This window comes from Carcharodon carcharias, chromosome 21, assembly GCF_017639515.1.
Source record: "Carcharodon carcharias isolate sCarCar2 chromosome 21, sCarCar2.pri, whole genome shotgun sequence".
Lineage (NCBI taxonomy): Eukaryota > Metazoa > Chordata > Chondrichthyes > Lamniformes > Lamnidae > Carcharodon > Carcharodon carcharias.
The window spans coordinates 49,591,207-49,607,160 of record NC_054487.1 but is presented as its reverse complement, the minus strand read 5'-3'; the positions used below and the strand labels follow the sequence as shown (position 1 = coordinate 49,607,160).

The 15,954-nt window shown below is 41.8% G+C and overlaps 1 protein-coding gene across 1 annotated transcript in view; it reads right to left on the bottom strand.

Annotated features, from left to right (window-relative positions):
- Window positions 1–15,954, bottom strand: part of mrps35 (mitochondrial ribosomal protein S35) — a 52,617-nt gene that overhangs the window by 5,861 nt on the left and 30,802 nt on the right. Inside the window, exons 6-7 of the mRNA XM_041215762.1 lie at window positions 13,503–13,612; window positions 9,662–9,731 (exon numbers count right to left, since the gene is read on the bottom strand). Coding sequence (XP_041071696.1) covers window positions 9,662–9,731; window positions 13,503–13,612 — 180 coding nt within the window. The remainder of the gene's footprint in view (window positions 1–9,661; window positions 9,732–13,502; window positions 13,613–15,954) is intronic.

Genomic DNA, 15,954 nt, shown 5'->3' with positions numbered 1-15,954 from the left:
AGCATCATAGAGAAACAACCTGTTGAATCACATGTAAAGAATGGTTACTCGGATGTGGTCCTGAAGGGTTGACACAACATTATCATTTTCAACAGGAAAGGTGTAAGAGGAATATTGGGAAAAGAACTTTACAAAACCACTTGGGGGCAGCATAAACTCTCAGCCAACCTGAATAGACAAGTCGCTTCACAATAACTCAATATTTAATGTTGTGAATAGATTTAGATTTGTAATTCTTTACTTTAAAAAAAAGGCAACTCCACGTCCCCACCCTTCAAATACCTTTCCATTAAATTATGCCAGAGAAATGGGGTAATCAAGCTGCCACTTTTGCAATGCAATAAAGTGGTTTTAACTTAGCAGCTAGTCAAAAGTAACACTGTGGGTGGGACTTTGCACATCTGTGCTCACCAGTAGCCAATTTTCCTGTTCACCAAAATTAACAAGTGAAAGTGTGAGCAGACAGGTGAAAAAAACCACAGCCCACAACTTAAAAGTTGTGTTTCTATCTGATTCAAGAATGTAACAGTGCAAGAGCCCTTTGCAGTGGGCATCTCATACTTCTTTATGAATCACACAATCTTAGTATGACATAAAGGCATTTAGACCAATCAATAGATTTGCAGGCACATCATAAAACTTAGGCAGAGTCATTTTTAATTTTTGGAGGGAAGGTGTTTCCACTTAGACTCTTTGAACATATGAAAATAAATGTTTGGGAGTAGATATTTGCTCATATAAACGCGCATGGATCTCTCCCCTAGCAAACAATTCAAGGAATTGCAATTCAAGGAGTGCAATTCAAGGAATGCAACAAGGTACTTCCTGGCTATGAACAATGAACTACTATATCTGTCCTCACTTATCACCCCACCAGCCTCCGCATTCAAAGAATCATCCTCCGCCATTTCAGCCAACTCCAGCATGATGCCACCACCAAACACATCTTCCCTTCACCCCCCGTCGGCATTCTGTAGGGATCGTTCCCTCCGGGACACCCTGGTCCACTCCTCCATCACCCCCTACTCCTCAACCCCCACCTATGGCACCTCCCCATGCCCACGCAAAAGATGCAACACCTGCCCCTTCACTTCCTCTCTCCTCACCGTCCAAGGGGCCAAACACTCCTTTCAAGTGAAGCAGCATTTCACTTGCATTTCCCCCAACTTAGTCTACTGCATTTGTTGCTCCCAATGTGGTCTCCTCTGCATTGGAGAGACCAAACGTAAACTGAGCGACAGCTTTGCAGAACACCTGCTGTCTAACTGCAAGAATGACCCAAACCGCTCTGCCGCTTGCCATTTTAACACTCCACCCTGCTCTCTTGCCCACATGTCTGTCCTTGGCTTGCTGCATTGTTCCAGTGAAGCCCAACGCAAACTGGAGGAACAGCACCTCATCTTCCGACTAGGCACTTTACAGCCTTCTGGACTGAATATTGAATTCAACAACTTTAGATCTTGAACTCCCTCCTCCATCCCCACCCCCTTTCTGTTTCTTCCCCCTTCCTTTTGTTTTTTCCAATAATTTATATAGATTTTTCTTTTCCCACCTATTTCCATTATTTTTAAATCTTTCATGCCCCCCCACCCCCACTAGAGCTATACCTTGAGTGCTCTACCATTCATTCTTAATTAGCACATTCGTTTAGATAATATCACCAACTTCAACACCTGTGTTCTTTTATTCTTTTGTCTGTGACATCTTTTGATTATCTGCTCCTGTCACTGCTTGCTTGTCCCTACAACCACACCACCCCCCTCCACTTCTCTCCCCCCACCCAACCCCCCCCCACCCCCACCTTAAACCAGCTTATATTTCAACCCTCTCCTTGGATTCACCCAGTTCTGCTGAAGAGTCATGAGGACTCGAAACGTCAACTCTTTTCTTCTCCGCCGATGCTGCCAGACCTGCTGAGTTTTTCCAGGTAATTCTCTTTTTGTACTATATCCGTGTTACAAGATTGGTAGTATGGTAAAGCTGCGGCCTAACTTTTGATTTGCTAAAAGATTTGGGGAAAGAAAGGCAAAAATTACACGACTGTCAAAACAGAGTCAATTGCCCCAAAGTCCAAGTAATTGTCATGCCAAGCAGATGTGAGAACATTACAAGTTAAAAAAAAACTGTATGGCCTCTTTAAGGGGACATTGTTGATCTTTAAGATTGTTGCTACAGGTCGCCTGACCTTTGGATCTGCAGGTTGGCCAAGCTTCTGGAAGCTTTAAAACTGGATTACAATGGACATGCCTAGACAACTTGCTTGTCGAATGTCATTCTCAGGACTTACCACATTCAGAGCTCTGAAGAAGATTCATATGAACTCAAAACATTAACTCTGTTTCTCTCTCCACAATGCTGCCAACCTGCTGAATTTTTCCAGCATTTTCTGTTTTTCAGATTTCCAGCATCCACAGTATTTTGCTTTTATGTCACTTTGTAGCCTCCTTCTGTCCTCTTCACGGTTTACTTTCTTACCTATCTTTGTATCGTCAGCAAATTTAGCAACCATTCCTTTGGTCCCTTTATCCAAGTAATTTATATAAATTGTAAAAAGTTGAGGCCCCAGCCCTGATCACTGTGGCACACCACTTGTCACCCATCCCGCCAACCAGAAAAAGACCCGTTTATGCTAACTCTCTGCTTCTTGCTAGCTAGCCAATCTTCTATCCATGCCAATATGTTACCCCCATACGATAAGTTTTATTTTCAGCAATAACCTTTCACGTGGCACTTTATCAAATGCCTTCTGGGAATCCATGAAAAGCACATTCACTGGTTCCACTTTAACCACAGCACTTATGACTCCCTCGAAGAATTCCAATAAACTGGTTAAACATGATTTCCCTTTCACAAAACCATGTTGACTCGGCCTGATTGCTTTGAATTTTACTAAGTACCCTCTATAACATTTTTAATAATAGCTTTTAATATTTCCCTATGACAGATGTTAGGCTAACTGGCCTATAGTTTCCTGCTTTGTTTCCCTCCCTTTTTGAATAAAGGACTTACATTTGCTATTTTCCAATCTAATGGAAACCTCCCCGAATCTAGGGAATTTTGGAAAATTAAAACCAATGCAGCAACTATTTCACTAGCCACTTCTTTCAAGAACTTAGGGTGAAGTCCATCCAGACCTCGAGATTTGTCAGCCCATGGCCCCAACCATTTGCTCAATACCACTTGCCTGGTGATTGTAATTTTCCTAAGTTTCTCTTTTCCTTCCATTTCTGATTTACAGCTAGTTCCAAGATGTTACTTGTGTCCTCCAGAGCGAAGACCAAAGCAAAATACCTGTTTAATTGATCTAGCATCTCCCTACTTTCCATTATAAATTCTCCAGACACACTTTCAATTGACCAAAGATCATTTTAATTCTTTTATTTAAATATCGATGGAAACTCTTACTTTGCCTTCATATTACTAGCTAGCTTTCTCTCGTGCTCTAATTTTTCCCTCCTTATTAATCTTTTCATCATTCTTTGCTGTTCTTTATATTCTTTCCAATCTTCTGACCTGCCACCCGTCTTTATATAATTGTATGCTTTTTTTTAAGTTTGATTTTTCAGTTAACCACGGATGGTGGGCCCTCCCCTTGGAATTGTATGTATTGGAATGGATGTATTGTGTATTCCAAAATATCCCTGTAAATGTCTGCCACCAAACCTCTGTTGATGAATCCTTTAATGTCATTTGCCAGTTCACTTTAACGAACTCCACTCTCATGCCCTCATAATTAATCTTATTTAAGTTTAAAATACTAGTCTCGGATGAACACATTTCTCCCTCAAAGTGAATATAAAATTCAATCACATTATACTTGCTGCTACCCAGGGGTGCCTTCACTTTGAGGTTATCAATTAATCCTAGCTCGTTACTCAATACCAGGTCTAATATAGTCTGTTCTCTGGTTTGCTCCAGAATGTGTTGTTCTAAGAAACTACCCTGAAAACATTCTAAGAAACTAACCTGAAAACATTCTATGAACTCCTCAGCTATGCTACCTTTGCTCATCTGATTTTTCCAGCCTATGTAGATTAAAATTCCCCATGATTACTGCTATACCTTTCTGACAAGCTCCCATTATTTCTTCTTTTTACTCTGTCCTACCATGTGGTTACTGTTAGGGGGCCTGTACACCACTCCTACAAGCAAATTCTTGCCTTTATTATTTCTCATCTCTACCCAAACCACTTCTAGATCCTGGTTTCTTGAACTTTTAGTTCATCCCTTTCTAATGTGCTAATACCATCATTAATTAACAGAGCCACCCCTCCACCTTTTCCTAACTTCCTGTCCTTCCTAAATGTCACGTACCCTTCAATATTCAGGTCCCAATCTATGTCATCTTCTAGCCATATCTCTGTAATGCCAACAGATTGTACCTAATTATTTGTATTTGCACTATCAATTCATCTGTTTTATTTTGAATACCATGTGCATTTAGATACAGAGCTTTGGTTTTGTCTTTTTATTTTTGCAGCATTGAGCCTTATCTGCTGATTTACTCTTAGATTTGTACTCTTTGTCCTTTCCTGTCACAGTCTGTTTATCATTTCCCATATTAATACCCTCTCTTGCCTTGTCAATACTCTTTGGTTTACTGCATCTTCCCCAATTTGATCCCTTGCCCCTACTATTCAGTTTAAAACCTTCTCTACTTCTTTAGTTAGGCGGCTTGCGAGGATATCAACCCCAGTACGGTTCAGGTGCAGACCGTCCCAACGGTATAGATCCCACTTTCCCCAACACTGGTGTCAGTGCCCCATTAACCAGAACCCACTGCTTCCACACCAGTCTTTGAGCCATGTATTCATTTCTCTAATCTTATTTGTCTTATGCCATTAGCTCGTGGCTCAGGTGATCAGAAATTACCTTTGAGGTTCTGCTTCTTAATTTGGTGCCCAGCTGCTCATACTGACTATGCAGAACCTCCTTCCTCATCCTGCCTATGTCATTGGTACCTAAACGGGCCACGACCACTGGATCCTCCCCCACAACTGCAAGTTCCTCTCCAGCCCTGAGCAAATGTCCCGAACCCTGGCACGGAGCAGGCAACATAGCTGCCTGGACTCTCGCTCCTTGGTACAGAGAACACTGTCAATCCCCCTCATTATACTGCTCCCTACTACCGCTACTTCCTTTGTGTTCCCCCACTTGAATGGCTTCCTGTACCACAGTCAAATCATACAACCTACAGCCCCCACTCATCCAAATAAGCTGAAAGAACCTCAAACCTGTTGGACAATTGCAGAGGCTGACTCTCCTGCACTCTGGGTCCCCTTACTTGCCTCAGCTGCAGTCATACCCTCCTGTCCCTGATGACCTTTCAAATCAGAAGATCCTATCCTAATGGGTGTGACTGCATCCGGTACAAAGCGTCTAGGTAACTTTCTCCCTTTCTGATGTGTCGCAGTGTCCACAGCTCAGCTTCCAGCTCAATGACTGAGCCGAAGCTCCTCATGCCGCAGACACTTACTACAGACATGTTTGCCCTGCATAACACTGGTACCAGTAGTTCCCAAGTACTGCAACCATGACACATCACCTGTCCTGCCATACAAATGTGCTTTAATTAATTACTTAATTATCTTATTCAATTATCTATTTATTTTATATATTTATTAATCTTATCACAAATTTCTGTACTATTTTAAACCTTAGGAATAGAATAGAACTTGACCACTTATATATCACCAGAAAGCTAGCTTCTTCCCCTGTGGCAAAGCAAGAACCAGTTCCTACAAGGTGAAAAAGAGTTAGAAAAAGCCAAGGAGCACCTTCCTCACCAAACTCCCACACTCCGTTCATGTCGCACACTCAGTGCTGGTCGCATTGAGAATGTCTGAATTTATATGTTCTAAACAAAGGGACTAGCTGAGTCTCTGGGTCCTGTTTTCAGCTGCTCTTCCAGCTGGTGGCTCCGGGTCCTCTCACTCTTCTAGGTCGTGGTTACCACGTCCGCTTTTCACCCGCTCTTAATATTCTGTAGAAGTGAAACCCCCTTTCTCTTACTGAATCCGTCTTGTGTGTATGTGGTGTGTGTGAAATAGCAATAAACTTTTCCAAGAAATGTGTGTGTAAATAAATGATATTCCTTGTTTAAAAACACATGAAAGTTTGCTGCAGGTGACTTAGTAAAAACTGACTGCACACAAACAAGAGTTTGGGAACACTTCAGGGCCCAAATCCCAGACTCCAGATCACTTCCTATCCGGCCCGGGCCAGCACACCCGCCCCCCCTAATCCCAGCCCGCTGTCCCGGACCTGCAGCCTTTCCAGTAGCGCCACCTTTCCACAGAACAGCAGCTCATCCTTTCGCCACTTCACCTCCCTCTCCTCCTCCTCCCCACTTGTCAGTGGGGTCTGTGGCTCCTCCTCAGCTGGCACCACTTGGATCTCTGCTGCCAGGGAAGGGGCAGCTACCACCCCAGGGCCAGGAACCCGGTGGGCCAAAGAGCATAGTCTCTTCCGTCACTAGGCAGTTGGGTAGTGCTGGGGTCCCCAGTAGATCGAGCCAGAGGCGGTACAAAGTGGTGACTGCTGCCGAGGGTGGGATGTGGTTGAGACCGTGGCTGCTGGAATTTCCCTCCCTCCTGGGGCCAGAGGCTGAAGCTGAGTGGCAGGCTGCGGTTGGATTGTGGCCAAGTTGCTCCATCGGTAATGGAGCCTTGGATGGGGCAAGTAGATCCAGTTGTCCTGCTCCAGTGACTTCTGCTGCAGCGGAAGCATCAGGAAGATGGGCCAGTGGAGGAAGACCCTCTGCAGGCTGCACATGGGAGCAACAGTTACTGGAGGTGTGGCCCCTGCATCTCCCAATTACAGAAAGTCAGTCAGATTGGTAGCGGATTAAAGAGAAAAGGGCTCAGTGACAGCTCCCCTGGACCAGGCAGAGGTCAGAAAAAAATTAAAAGAGCAGAATTCCATGATCCAACAGTTGTAATTCTGCCAAACAGCAGAAATTTCTCATCCCTGGACAAAAATTAAAACTATATTGGATATAGTATCTTTAAAAGTAGATTAATTTTCCTATCTGCACAATTATATGAGCATTTTTTTTTAAAAAAGTGGATATATTTAAAACTGAAATCAATAGTTTTTTGTTATCCAAAGGTATTAAGAGGTATGAGGCAAAGGCGGATATATGGAGTGAGGTCACACAGCAGCTGAATGTTGGCAGAACAGGCTAGTAGGGCTTAATGTTCCTATGTTTCTAGGAAAAAGCTTCACTGAACTTCAGTTCATTATCTACCCCATTGCAAGCAATTTGTAAAAGAGTTGCCATTAAATGTGAAAAATTCTTTTTATGATTAGTAATCTTAAATTAAATATATGGGAGCATTTCCTATGGATCACAGCATTACAGGGCAAAATTTGTGCCACCTACAAGTCCTTTGGATTTGCCCAAAATGTCAAAAATGTTTTTTTTAATATATTATTTCCCTCAATAACAATTATTTTAATATAACATTGCCCCATGTATATACAATAAGGTCTTTAAAATAATCCAACACAATTTTATGTATGTATATATATATCTATATATATATATAGATTCTAAGTTACCATTCAAGGCACAGACACCTATATAAATACAGACTTTGTTTTAGGTACATTAATGCAATGACATATCTCACAGAAAAGGTTGGCAAAAATATAAAGAAGCAGCCTGTGCTTTAGGCTCGCATGACTGTTTTGTTGAAATTAGACATCCGAGCAATTTCACAATGTCTCATTCCACCCTTCCAAGAATGCAGACAATACAAGCATTTGGCTTAGTTTCATGGAAATATTTTTTAAAGTTAAATTTATTGGTACTGATACAATTCTTTCCATCTTGCAAAAGTTGCCATGGATGCTCACAACTTCCATAAGAGAATTCACAGCACTTATGAACCAAAACATTTTAGGTGTGTCATGAATGCTTGTCTCAGGTCGGACAATCCACTATTTTAATCAAAGTTTTATACCAGATATAGTGTGGTTTGCCCACGATATACTTCTATTCTCTCCAATAAGCAGAAATACACAATGTCAACAAACGTAAACTTCAGGCTAAACTATAGAGTGTAATACACACATGCACACACACATACCCTCCCACATATGTACACACCACAAAATTGTAGCATTTCACCATATGCTGTCCGAAAGTAAGGGAAATTTCAAAATTTTAACAGGTTTCCCAGAGATATTGAGCAAGAGCCGGTAATTTTAAATGACAAATGATTCCTCATGGACTTCCTATTGGGCGTGGCTCGTATAGCAGCAGGGCAAAATAGGAAACTGAAGACCAGATGAGTTACAATCCTCTCCTTTCTTGAATGTACAGGCTGACACAATTGAAGTTGCAAAGGTCTACTTCACAATCAATAAAAACTGTCTCACTTCAAATTACTTCTTGTAACTCGATTTTGTGAAGTAAATAAATGTATCAGTGTTATTGAGTACATCTATTTTAAACTTAAGATATTGTTTGTATAAATTCAGAATTTACACCATTTAACATTAAAGCAAAGCCTATATTTTCTGAGAAAACACAATTTAGTTTTCCAAAATTTGAATATCTACTTAAAGTATTTACTAATATATTCCCAACTAGCATTTACAATTGAGAATACTAAAATTAATTATTGCAGTGAATGGAATATCACTAAGAAATCTATTATCCCATGGAAAGCAATGTGGGTTGGATTCTCATATTACTGTGTGAAGAAAAAGTGTAAAGTTACACTCACTACAGCATGTTGGTATTTTGTTAACTAGGCAATCAACTCATGGATTATGACTGTACTGATTCCTATTAGACAGTTTACTACAATAACTAATGTCTAAATAGTGCAATTATTTAACAGTACTCGTGCTCACGAAAGTGTAACATCAGACAGGTGCAGCTCCTGTAACAATATATTTCAGCTCGTCTTTAAGCTAGTTGGAAAGAGATTGCATTGACCATGGAAAATCAAATATGTCACAGTAATCATTAATGTTTCATAAAAATCAAGCACAATTAGAACTGATTGACACCTCCATTAACTATTGATATTAGATCTGAAAGGTAACAGAAAGGCAGCCATTTCACCTAAGGCTTTCCTGTGTAGTCAGAATACAACACACACAACATGAAAATATCGGATGACCTGGTCTCCCCATCTAAGTAACATTATAGTCAAAAGAATGAAGGGTTTGTCTACCTTTAACAAACACATCATCTCCTAATCTTTCATCACTAGTACTCCACTGGCATTGAAAGTTTCCACCTGCCACCAGGGTAATGGCTTTTCTTATCAGTAATAAAAGATTACAGTGTTCAAGCACTGACAGCAATGGACCTTGAAAGTGTAGTGACAATGAACTTAGAAGCACATCAATAGAGGGGAAAAAAGACCTGCCTGCCTTCCAGATGCTTGGTAAGCCTGGATCTTTTGGTACTTAACATCAAGTTGTTCTAGCACAAATATATTACAAGTCAGATGCAGAGTAACATTCTTTTAAATAGTTAAGCCAATAATTCAAGATCACAATTAGTAATAGAAGAGATGAAAGAAGCCACTTTTTTGCATTACACACATGCATTTCCTACAATTTTCCAAAAGGATATTGAAGGAAATTATTAGTTCAGCATGTCAAAAGTTGATCAGTTCTCTAAAATAAGTTCACTTACCCATGATTCATGGTACAAAACAGTGAGCAAATACATGGCATAATCATAATTCTGTCGCCGCAGTGGGCACCTGAAAGAAAAATATTCAATATCTGTAATCCACATGTGGTATTTATGTTGCTTTAAAACAAGTTAAGCTCCTCTTTCCAATCATAAATTTCTTTCTTTTATCCAAAAAATAAAATTATCAAAGCATTCTGAAATAGTTGCACAGAGTTCCTCAGTAAAAGGGAGGCAGTGACATAGTGGTAATGTCACCAGAGTAGTAATCCAGAGGCCCAGGTTAATGCTCTGGGAACATCGGTTTGAATCCCACCACAGCAGCTGGTGGAATTTAAATTCAGTTACCAAATCTGGAATTAAAAAGTTCAGTAACAGTGGCCAGGAAACTATTGTCATAAAAACCCACCTGGTTCAGCAATGGCCTTGAGGGAAGGAAATCTGCTGTCCTTACCTGGTCTGGCATATAAGTGACCCCAGGCCCACAGCAATCTGGTTGACTCTTAGCTGCCTTCTGAAATGGACTGGCAAGCCAGTCAGTTGTACCAAAACCACTACAAAGTCTACAAAAGCGAATGAAACCTCATGGACCACCCAGCATCAAGCTAGGCACTGGGAATGACAACACATCCAGCCCTGCAAAGTCCGTCTTACTAACATCTGGGGGCTTGTGCCAAAATTGGGAGAGCTGTCTCACAGACTGGTAAAGCTAAAATGTGACATAGTCATACTCACAGAATCATACCTTACAATGTCCCAGCCACTACCATCACCATCCCACTAGAGCTGGCAGCAAAGTGGTATACAGGAAGGATGGAGTTGCCCAGGAATTTCTCAACATCGACTCTGGACCCCTTGAAGTCTCATGGCATCAGGTCAAATGTGAGCAAAGAAACCTTCTGCTGATTACCATCCGACACCACCGCCCCATGACCCGACCCCCCCACCCGCCCACCCCCTACCTCCAGCTGATGAATCAGTACTCTTACATATTGAACACCAATTGGAGGAAACACCGAGGGTGAATGTACTCTAGTGGGGGACTTTAATGCCCATCACCAAGAGGGACTCAGTAGCACCGCTGGTTGAGTCGTAAAGCACATAACTGCGAGGCTGGGTCTACGGCAGTTGGTGAGGGAACCAACAAGAGGAAAAATCCTACTTGACCTCGCCCTCACCAATCGACTTATCACAGACGCATCCGTCCATGATAGTATTGGTAAGAGTAACCACCACACAGTCCTTGTGGAGACAAAGTCCCATTTTCACATTGAGGATACCCTCCACCATGCTAAATGGGATAGATTTCAAACAGATCTAGCAACTCCAAAGTGGGCATCCATGAGATGCCGTGGGCCATCAGCAGCAGTAGAATTGTATACTACCACAATCGGTAACCTCATGGCTTGGCATATCTCCCACTTTACCAACACCATCAAGCCAGGGGATCGACCCTGGTTCAATGAAGAGTGTAGGAGGGCATGCCAAAAGCAGCACCAGGCATACCTAAAAATGAGGTGTCAACCTGGTGAATCTACAACACGGGACTACTTGCATGCCAAACAGCAAAAGCAGCATGCGATAGACAGAGCTAAGCGATCCCACAACCAACAAATCAGATTTAAGGTCTGCGGTCCTGCCACATCCAGTCGTGAATGGTGGCTGACAATTAAACAACAAACAGGAAGCGGCAGTTCTACAAATAGCCTCATCCTCGATGGTGGGGGAGGCCAGCACATCAGTGCAAAAGAGAAGGCTGAAGCATTTGCAATAATCTTCAGCCAGAAGTGCCGAATAGATGATCCATCTTGGCCTCCTCCTGTGGTCCCCGGCATCACAGATATCAGTCTTCAACCAATTTAATTCACTCCATGTGATACCAAGAAATGGCTGAAGACACTGGATACTGCAAAGGCTATGGATCCTGACAACATTCCAGCAATAGTACTGAAGACTTGAGGTCCAGAACTTGATGCGCCCACAGCCAAGCTGTACCAGTGCAGCTACAACACTGCACCTATCAGTAATGTGGAAAATTGTCCAAGAATGTCCTGTCCTCAAACCTCAGGACAAATCCAATCCAGCCAATTACCACCCATCAGTCCTCTCTCGATCATCAGCAAAATGATGGAAAGTCGTCGGCTGTGCTATCAAATAGCACTTACTCAGCAATAATCTGCTCACTGACGTTCAGTTTGGCTTCAAAGACTCAGCTCCTGACCTCATTACAGCCTGAGAACATGGGCAAAAGAGAGGACCTCAAGAGGTGAGGTGAAAGTGACTGCCCTTGACATCAAGGTAGCATTTCATCGACTGTGGCATCAAGGAGCCCAAGCAAAACTGGAATCAATGGGAATCAGGGAAACTCTCCATTGGCTGGAGTCATACCTAGCACAAAGGAAGATGGTTGTGGCTGTTGAAGGTTGTTCATCTCAGTCCCAGGACATCACTGCACGAGTTCCTCAGGATAGTGTCCTAGGCCCAACCATCTTCAGCTGCTTCATCAATGGCCTCCCCTCCATAAAAAGTGGGGATGCCCGCTGATGATTGCGCAATGTTCAGCAGCATTCACAACTTCTCAGACCCTGAAGCAGTCCATGTCCGTATGCAGCAAGACCTGGACAATATTCTGGCTTGGGCTGATAAGTGGCAAGTAACATTTGCGCCACACAAGTGTCAGGCAATGACCATCTCCAACAAGAGAAATTCCAACCACCGCCCCTTGACATTCAATGGCATTACCATTGCTGAATCCCCCACTATCAACATCCTGGGAGCTACCATTGGCCAGAAACTGAACTGATCCAGCCACATAAGTACTGTGGCTACAAGAGCAAGTCAGAGGTTGGGGATTTTGAGTGAGTAACTCACCTAACTCCCTAAAGCCTGACCACCATCTACAAGGCACTAGGCAGGAGTGTAATGGCATACTCTCCACTTGTTTTGATGAGTGCAGCTGCAACGATACTCAAGAGGTTCGACACCATCCGGGACAAAGCAGCTTGCTTGCTTAGCGCCCCATCCACCACCTTCAACATCCATGCTTTCCATCACTGATGCGCAGTGGCAGCAGTGTGTACCATCTACAAGTTGCATTACAGCAACTCACCAAGGCTCCTTTGACAGCACCTTCCAAACCCACAACCTCTACCACCTAGAAGGACAAAGGCAGCAAGTGCATGGGAACACTATCACTTGCAAGTTTTTCTCCAAGCCACACACCATCCTTATTTGGAACTATATCACCGGTCCTTCACTGTCACTGGGTCCAGATCCTGGGACTTCCTTCCTAATAGCACTGTGGTGGTACCTACACCACATTAATTGCAGCGGTTCAAGGCGACGCTCACCACCACCTTCTCAAGGGCAATAGGGATGGGCGAAAAATGCTGGCCTAGCCAGCGACAGCTACATCCTCTGAAAGAATGTTTAAAAAAGCACTCCGCCTAAGTAGCAAAGCTCATCAAGTAAAGACTGGTTCACATTTTGGTTAAAATTCAGTGTTCTGAAACAGAAAATAATTATTTCTGCTTTTGATTTTCGTTTTTCCTTGCTTTCTGTATTCTTCACATTCAAATTATTTAAAATAAAATGCAGAGGCAGACACAGGATAGAGGAAAGATGCAAAAAATACCAAGTGTTGCTACAAAGAAATTGATAATGGCAATGTATTTGACTGTAGCATCACACAATTTTATCATTGTGGGGAAAAAAAAACTGCAGGACTTTGTGATTTTGCCTTTAGATACTTAGGTTTCTTGCTTTGTAATGAAGACAGTGCCTAATTGGCATGATGACTTTAATTGCATTTATAACTGACATCTGTTTCATGTTACTGTACCTGTCTGTCATAATGGTAAGTATATCTGTATCTTTGTTGTATCGATTTCCTACAAGTTTAATGAATTTCTTCCTGGCATGGTCATCCAAATTCAGATTCGAAAGTCTAATCTTCAAAATACAAAAAGAAAATGTATGCAAGTTTCACCAAAATATTATATTATCAGAATTATACAGATGTGTAATTTATATCCTAGATAGTAAGTCAGTCTTTCTTACAAGTAACTGAATGAAATAATTTCCTGGTTTAACCATTTGCTAAGAACCCTTCCATTATTTAATAATGTATCAAATCAATATTCATAAACTTCAAGTTAAAGCAGTACAAGAGCCATTATAAAAGTTACGGAGCCTCAGCTCAATTTTATTGACACTTTTTAGGATAGTCATCATATCATGTATAATCATTTAAACAAAATCTATTTGACTTCCTATGACTGATTTAGGAAAGAAAAGTACTTAAAATGTGAGTTTGGAAATAAAACAGGGAACTCCCTGCTTTGCCAATGGCAAGGGCAGTAAAATTCTGGATTTCAGCGACTCCACCTTCTTAACTCTTAATCTGTGACGTCACCATATTCAGAGGGCTGATCTACTAGCATTGATGTGATGGTCACGACTCTGCTTCTTCTATATAAAGAAAGATATGTACGTCTCCAAAGAATGAACTCCTGAGTGCTTAAAGAGGAAATGGGGAGAAAGGAAAGAAAGGAAATTAGGCCAGGGAGTGGGGGAGGTGGGGGTGTGGCAGGGAAGGTAACAAACCCTACAGGGTGGTAGTGGGGGAGTAAACAATGGTTCTGCTGGGCAAAGGATGGGTGGTTGCTTTCTGTGAATTCACTATGAGCAATGCAGTCGCATACACACTAAATACAATTAAAATAAATGAAGATTTTTAACTTGGAGTGGGTTTCTGATTGAAATCTGCTCCAGCAAATTTAATGCCCTGGCCCTCAGATGTAATAGGTTTTTGTCAATTTTAATCAATAGGCTTTGCTTAAATTGTACTCATGTACTTCTTGCCCAGCTCAAGTGAGAAGAGAGCACAGATCAGCTGCTGCATATTGACAAGGGGACCCTTAATAGGTATTTTTCAGGGATGCAGTTTTGTGAGGTTGTACCTTCCTTTGGAGTGTGGCGAGGACTCCTGTGACTCTTGGTTGCACAAAAGTAAAGTGCCTGACTACCTTTTGAGCTCCTTCATTGTTGCCAATAGCAGCAGACCTGATTGCATTTTAACACAGGCTTTGGGTGGGGTGGAGGGGAAGCTATGTGGTACTTTAATAAACATACATTCATGAGGACTCTTCCAGCCTCAGCTTTAGGTGGATGCCTCAGCTGCCTGCATGTTAAAATGCTGGTAGAAAAAAGACAAATTCTGAATGAATAATTAACCTGCTCAGTTTAACTGTCCAATTGACTGATTTTCTGAGGGAGTAGGGTTAAAACTACCCTGCCAAATCTCAGTTAAAAACAATCAGAGCAAGCTTTTCTAAATAGTTTAACAATTTATGCCATTGTTCAAAAGTGAGCTGCAATGCTAAGAACTCTGAAAGCCTTTGCAAACACCTAACTATATGAATTTACATTTGTTGAATATTTTTGTTCAATACCTCTGGTACACAATCTAAACAAAGGCATAATCAGTCCCCTTATTCTGTGACTGTGATCTTCTCTGACAAGCCCCTTATGAATTTTATATATTTCAATGAGATTACCTCTCATTTTTCTAAACTCCAGTGAATATAGGCATAGTCTACTCAATCTCTCCTCAATGGACAATCCTCTCAGTCCAGGAATTGGTCCAGTGAACCTACCTTGCACTCCTAAGACATGTACCTAGTTCCTGAGGAAAGGAGACATCTGTACACAACTGCATACAGTACTCTAGGTGTGGTCTCACTAGCAGTAGAATGATCTGTAAGTGCCCTAAAAGTGGTAGGATTGCCCTAAAAGTTTTCAATAATCTGGTGGAACTTTGGGGGAAAAAAAGAATGAATTACTTCCAGAACTATGGGTGCTATAATACTGCATTGGGAGACAAAAATATTTTTCAATTGACATCTAGTTACAATTAATGGCTAGAGCTAGGTATACCAGTTCTTACCAAGTTTAAGTCGAGGGCCATAATATCTGGCCATGATAAGTATCACCAAGGATGATCTAATAAAAAAACACTGTCCAGAGTGTCTGGCTTTGGCTGACAAGGGCTTGTATGGACTCATCAGCTGCTCGATGTCCACTCTGGATTTACATTTTCAGATCATTTAGTTATCCTTACTGTTGCTGCACACTATGCTGTTGGTTTCAGTGGACCAGCCACCAGCGCCCAACATCCTTCTCATGTGTTGCATCTTGTAATATAGAACCAGTTAGTTTATGCATCCAATGAACATAAGAAACAGGAGCACGAGTAGGCCATTCCGCCCCTCAAACCTGCCCCGCCATTCAAT